Source organism: Tachypleus tridentatus, chromosome 7 (assembly GCF_004210375.1).
Source record: "Tachypleus tridentatus isolate NWPU-2018 chromosome 7, ASM421037v1, whole genome shotgun sequence".
Classification (NCBI taxonomy): domain Eukaryota; kingdom Metazoa; phylum Arthropoda; class Merostomata; order Xiphosura; family Limulidae; genus Tachypleus; species Tachypleus tridentatus.
In genome coordinates, this window is record NC_134831.1 from 169,999,417 (window position 1) to 170,007,015 (window position 7,599).

Genomic DNA, 7,599 nt, shown 5'->3' on the forward strand with positions numbered 1-7,599 from the left:
TTGTGAAATATTTCTGACATTGTAATATAACGTTTCGTGAAATATTTCTGACATTGTAACATAACGTTCTGTGAAATATTTCTGACATTGTTATATAACGTTTCGTGAAATATTTCTGACATTGTAATATAACGTTTCCTCAACTATTTCTGACATTGTAATATAACGTTTCCTGAACTATTTCTGACATTGTAATACAACGTTTCCTGAACTATTTCTGACATTATAATATAACGTTTCCTGAACTATTTCTGACATTATAATATAACGTTTCCTGAACTATTTCTGACATTGTAATATAACGTTTCCTGAACTATTTCTGACATTGTAATATAACGTTTCCTGAACTATTTCTGACATTATAATATAATGAAATATTTCTGACATTGTAATATAACGTTTCGTGAAATATTTCTGACATTATAATATAACGTTTCCTGAACTATTTCTGACATTGTAATATAACGTTTCCTGAACTATTTCTGACATTGTAATATAACGTTTCCTGAACTATTTCTGACATTATAATATAACGTTTTGTGAAATATTTCTGACATTGTAATATAACGTTTCGTGAAATATTTCTGACATTATAATATAACGTTTCTTGAACTATTTCTGACATTATAATATAACGTTTCCTGAACTATTTCTGACATTGTAATATAACGTTTCCTGAACTATTTCTGACATTATAATATAACGTTTCCTGAACTATTTCTCGAGAAACACTATCAAAGACAGCACTTTTTGGAAACTCGAAAGATCTTTATTTCTGTTTAGAAACACGTCTCCATATACAAATCAATTCACTAAGATCTGATTAACTTTTGCTCTTGTGGGGGTTACGAAAAATATTCATTCCATTTGGTATAAGCATAACATTATCCCCTTGATACAAGCATGACATAACCCCATTTGATACAAACATGACATACCCCTCTTAATTCAAATATGACATAACTCCACTTTATATAAGCATAATATAACCCCGCTTCATACAAGCATGATATAACCTCACTTGATACAAGCATAACATAACCCCGCTTCATACAAGCATGACATAACCTCACTTGATACAAGCATAACATAACTCCGCTTCATACAAGCATGACATAACCTCACTTGATACAAGCATAACATGCTTCATACAAGCATGACATAACCTCACTTGATACAAACATAACATAACCCCTGCTTCATACAAGCATAACATAACCTCACTTGATACAAACATGACATACCCCTCTTAATTCAAATATGACATAACTCCACTTTATATAAGCATAACATAACCCCGCTTCATACAAGCATGATATAACCTCACTTGATACAAGCATAACATAACCCCGCTTCATACAAGCATGATATAACCTCACTTGATACAAGCATAACATAACCCCGCTTCATACAAGCATGACATAACCTCACTTGATACAAGCATAACATAACCCCGCTTCATACAAGCATGACATAACCCCGCTTCATACAAGCATGACATAACCTCACTTGATACAAGCATAACATAACCCCGCTTCATACAAGCATGACATAACCTCACTTGATACAAACATGACATACCCCTCTTAATTCAAATATGACATAACTCCACTTTATATAAGCATAATATAACCCCGCTTCATACAAGCATGATATAACCTCACTTGATACAAGCATAACATAACCCCGCTTCATACAAGCATGACATAACCTCACTTGATACAAGCATAACATAACCCCGCTTCATACAAGCATGACATAACCTCACTTGATACAAGCATAACATAACCCCGCTTCATACAAGCATGACATAACCTCACTTGATACAAGCATAACATAACCCCGCTTCATACAAGCATGACATAACCTCACTTGATACAAGCATAACATAACCCCGCTTCATACAAGCATGACATAACCTCACTTGATACAAGCATAACATAACCCCGCTTCATACAAGCATGACGTAACCTCACTTGATACAAGCATAACATAACCCCGCTTCATACAAGCATGATATAACCCCACTTGTTACAAGCATGACATAACCTCACTTGATACAAGCATGACATGACCCCACTTGTTACAAGCATGACATGACCTCACTTGATACAAGCATAACATCACCCCTTGATACACACATGATATAAAAATGAAAAAACCTTTTAAAACAAATGAAGCCCCTTATACCAGTTGTTTTGAACAATTCAAGTCTGTTTTTCCTATTACTAAGTAAGTTGTAGCTTCAAATTCCATTATTATTATTATTATCATTATTAGTTCACTAAACTTGAACATTTTAATTCATACGTTTTCATATTCTAATCATAAAGTTTTATTATCTCAACCCTCCATACACCGGATCAGTTTCCATCCGACTTGTACCACACTGAATACAACTCCATACCAGCCTAAATAACAAAAGTTTGTACAGAAGCGACGCTGTACGGAGACATCTGACAACGATGCTTGAAAAACAGTTTTATTTACAACAAAGAAATTGTGGAATCAAAGACATGTCGCCAGCAGCTTGGTTATCACATCGCTGCTTCTGTCTCTATGGCGACGCTTTATGTTCATCTTCTTCTGGCTCAAATGAATCTTTCCTTTCTTTAATGAGGAACAACATCACTTACGTTTACTGATTTACTACTTTCTTCCGAGTTAGCTGTATCTTTTTCTGTCCCATCACTTGAATAACGGCTCTACCTGATATACTTGAATCCTAACTTTCAACCTTCCAGAGAGATGAGCACTAGAATGAGCGTTATTAGAACTTCTACTTGACGTCTTTTAGAATTTGCTGGAACTGAAGCTCTGCAATATTTCACGGAAATGATTACGTCATAGATCTGAAACAAGATTCAATCCAGCTAGGAACATGATTACAAACAGTAATCAAAACACTATTAATACAAAACATGTGGAGTCGGAAAGACGTAGGTTTATGGTTACAAAAAGGTCAAAATGTGAGTCACAGCTGACCTGATTTAACCTGTACCAAACTAATAAAGTTTGAAAGTACAGTACGATTCTGATGCACCTCAGTGGGTGTATTAGAGGCTAGGCTTAGCTTCTTTCAGCCTAAGGGTGACTCCCTTGGGTATGCTAAACAGGGTAAGTGTATGCTAGGCTTAGCTCCATCCAGCCTGAGAATGCCTTCCTTGGGTATGTCAAACAGGGTAAGGGGATACTAGGTTTGGATCCCTGAAAGGTTAGATATTTCAGTGTGATTTATGTACTGTAGCTATGTGTGTGTGATGCTAGAGATGGTAATCCAAGCAAAACAGTGGGAAGCCACTATTCTACACCATCATCTGCAACAAATATGTAAATATGCTTATAATAGGCTTAACCATTTCCATATTAACAAGAGGTGATAGGATAACTTTTGATCCTTGTTTTTGTTAAAATAGTATTACGCTATACCCTTCGTATTTCACTGTATTAAACACTTATACGAGTGCTGCACACTGTGAAGATTCGGTGCTTAGTTGTTATACATTCATCGTATTAATTGTGAACTTTAACATCGTGTTTATTAATTTTTTTGTCCATATCAGCCCTCTTAAAACAATAAGCTTTAATTATTTTAAGACGTCTCACATGTACTAATGTAATAATTCATGAAGTAAAGTTGAGACAGAGTACAGAGAAGTGAATTATTCATACTTGAAATAATTATATTCAACTTAATTTATTGAGTTTAAAATTTATTTTCGACGGTGTCGCTGAAGTTAACTTTCTTATAGTTTATTTGCTAAGCGCAAATCTATACAGTGGACTACATGCGGTATACTTACTAACCGCAGAGATCGAACTCACAATTATAAGAGTTACGAGCTCTCAAGCGTAGCGATGAGCCAATGGTCATTTACGTACAGGCTTGAGGGTCAAAACTGTTTTGTTCAAAAAGTTATCAATCAATATAAATTGTTTCTGATACTGGTCAATAAAAAAAAGAATGTACATGAAATAAAAACAAAGTTCACTCTACATTCCATCTACCTGCAAATTCGTTAGTTTTATGTAAAATAATAAAATATCTTGCGATATTCATTCCGTATATACGATTAATACTCTAACTGTTTATTATTGCCTGTAAAGAAAGCTTTATAAGGTGGTTAAAAGTTCAAAATAGTTAAATTCTTATTTTTTCATATCGTTTAGTTTTCATACGATTTTGAGACTTTCTTTTTGCTCGTAAGGATACAAAACACATATTGACTGTAAGCAGTTTTGTTTTCCTTTACTGTTACAGGTGGTGAATGCACGGTTCTGATATTCTGTTTGTTCTGAGCTAACATAATGAGAATCACAGACATTCTTGAAAGATGTGACATCTTTTCACAGCTCTAAAATCCCTGTACGTTTGCACACAAACAAGCCCGTCCTTACACACGTGAGTGTTACAGATGAGATAGAAATCCATAAATAAAACATTTTTGAAGACTGAAAAGGTTTTGTAAATGTCCTCACGCCTCACATATGTTGCAAGTGTAAAAGTAGATACAGATATTATCTTGGTTAGCAATGAGCCTGGGTATCCACATGCCTCATACGTGATGCAAGTGTAAAAATAGATACAGATGTTACATTGGTTACCAATGAGCTTGGATATCTATCTACACGCCTCATACGTGATGCAAGTGTAAAAGTAGATACAGATGTTACATTGGTTAGCAATGAGCCTGGGTATCCACATGCCTTATACGTGATGCAAGTGTAAAAATAGATACAGATGTTACATTGATTACCAATGAGTTTGGATATCTACACGCCTCATACGTGATGCAAGTGTAAAAGTATATACAGATGTTACCTTGGTTACCAATGAGCTTGGATATCTACACGCCTCATACGTGATGCAAGTGTCAAAATAGATACAGATGTTACATTGGTTACCAATGAGTTTAGATATACGCTTGCCTCATACGTGATGCAAGTGTAAAAATAGATACAGATGTTACATTGGTTACCAATGAGCTTGGATATCCGCTTGCCTCATACGTGATGCAAGTGTCAAAATAGATACAGGTGTTACATTGGTTACCAATGAGTTTAGATATCTACTTGCCTCATGCGTGATGCAAGTGTCAAAATAGATGCAGATGTTACCTTGGAGAGCGATATATTTCGGTCTCTAATGTATATAGTACATGTAGGGAGACGTTCAGGTTTTAGGGTCCATGGTGTGTTTAACATGATGATCAGTTTGTTATAAAAATATAAAGACATGAACTAAAATATTTATAAAGTCAGAACATGAATACACAGAAACTTAATATTTGTTTATAGTACAAGTGTTCGTTGATATTAATGTACTCTCATTTTCTTATGCTTTGGAACCAAAAGTTTCTACGATATCATGTGTTTAAACCATTATCATTTGACTATGGTTCCATTTACTTCTGAACTGTGCATGAAAATAGAAAGACAAGTAGGGAAAATACAGTTATGGTTCATTTGAAAAGACACAATTAGAATTCGTATGTAGATGACTAACTGATTCCACGTGAGGAACATGAACCCAATTCATGTAAGTATATTCTTTTATTTTTTAACATAGGCATTATAGGTAATTCAACGCTTAAGTACCTACACGAACACTTAACCTTTATTAATAGACGCCACATCCAGTCAAAATCCATCACCGGATCTGAAACCAACGATGCCATAGGTATGACCACTTCTCTTCCCGAATCTGTCCGATCTCTTATAATTCTCTTTGGTACCAACGACCTTAAACAATCCGATAAGAGTGCTTCTCAAAATTTGAAAACACAATAACATATCTTCAGCCTCAGACCCCACATTAAACTGGTTATTTCTAGTGCAATATATATAGACATATGAACAGACACTGTCACTGATTAAACACACAAAACAACACAAGACTAAAACAACTCGACAACAAAATTTAACATTTTAACGGGGCGGTTAGAGACTAGTTTAATCTTTTATAAGATCCTCCCCTCAAAAAATACCAATTATTTTACCTTTTACAGAAACAGATATTGTGTTTCGTATTAAAAATCGGGTGTAGTTTGCGAATCAGTAAATAATAATGTAATAACAGCTACGACTTACCGTAGAACATTGGCTAAAGTGTGGCGACGGGATCGCTGTGCCAGTAGCTGCCCCTCCTGTAGCTGCCGAAGGACGGTAGGTCGACCTGAAAGTCCAGACATCCCTAACCTCGGCTGTAGCAGTGTTCTGCTCTCTTGGAAGCTGAATATATCGGTAACTTGAAGACTGGTTACCTCTGTCGGAGAGAGACTTCCTGAAGCACTCGCTTCAACAAGACCTGCTGTCACTCACCAAAGGGAATGGGAAATCAATAGGTATGGGTAAGACAGATTAAGACAACACCGATTTCTCTACAGGTGTCGGTGAGAGTGTTTTTAAATAAATAAGTATTTCAAACTTCGTTCGTTCAAACTGAAGATACCTGTAAAAAGTCGGTTAGTTCTGCTCTCTGTTTTCCACCTTTTTCCACCTTTGATTTTAGTCTATCAGCAGTAGAAAATTGTAAAATAAAAAATGTTTATCGATCAATTTTATCAAAACGGAAACCGAAATATGGGTTCGATTTCAGAACAAGTATTTAATAGCAAGTTGTGTGATATTTGTAGACTCAACAGAAATCAGGGGTTTACGAATTTTGCTTACACACAACACCCTTTCAAGTTACCCTATTCACACCGTATATTAATAGGGTTCTTGACGTGAAATAAATTCCTCTTCTTTCTTCAATATGAACTAAATAAGTAATAACTCTTCAAAACTATATTATTAGCTATTTTATACGCTAGCTGTAATACATTGAAACTAAAAACGCAAGATAAACAAAGAAAATCGTACGCTAAACATAGCATAATGTAAGTCTTGCGGAGAGACCTCTTTTCGCGCGAGCCTCGGTGCTTCTGTCACCGTATAGTAAACCAAGGCAGGCCTGATCATACAGGGAAGGGCACAGGTACGTTTAAGCAGCCAATCAAAGAGCTCAGTCTTTACAGATATCCCATGCCTCTGTCTGCTAGCGACGCAAGGCTCCAGATTTATGAAGCATCTTCCTTTCTAACAGCTGTGACACTTTTAAAGGCAGTAACTGAAGAAACTGGTTGTGTAACAAATTCTGTAACGCACTACCTAGAGTTTATTATTTCCAGATAGTGCCAAACCAAAATGATTCATGTTTCACCAGAATACCCGAAAATATCCCTCATTGGCTCAACGGGAAGTCTGAAGGCTTCTAACACTAGAAACCGAGTTTTGATACCCTTCATGGATACAGCACAGATAGCCCACTGTGTAGCTTTGCGCTTAACAATAAGCAAACTAAATACCCGGAAAATAATAGATGGTCACACCTTTGACTGGAAAATTCCTTTTCCAGAACATAAACACATATTGCTATTTAGAGTTCGTCATAATTTACTGTATATCAACTGGCCCTAGACAATCTTATAAACCATCCAATATTCTTTCTGCTTCAAACGCCACGGGCCCTAGTGGCAATGTAGCAAATTCTGATATAATTTGTACTTACAAAGAGCTATAAAACTATATCTCAATGTGTTTCTATACAATTAATAT

General features: G+C 35.6%; 1 protein-coding gene across 1 annotated transcript in view; it reads right to left on the reverse strand.

Annotated features, from left to right (window-relative positions):
- LOC143257201 (3',5'-cyclic-AMP phosphodiesterase, isoforms N/G-like) overlaps window positions 1–6,931 on the reverse strand; it is a 425,601-nt gene extending 418,670 nt beyond the window's left edge. Inside the window, exon 1 of the mRNA XM_076515579.1 lies at window positions 6,091–6,931. Coding sequence (XP_076371694.1) covers window positions 6,091–6,191 — 101 coding nt within the window. The 5' untranslated portion in view covers window positions 6,192–6,931. The remainder of the gene's footprint in view (window positions 1–6,090) is intronic.
- Between the last annotated feature and the right edge of the window lie 668 nt (window positions 6,932–7,599).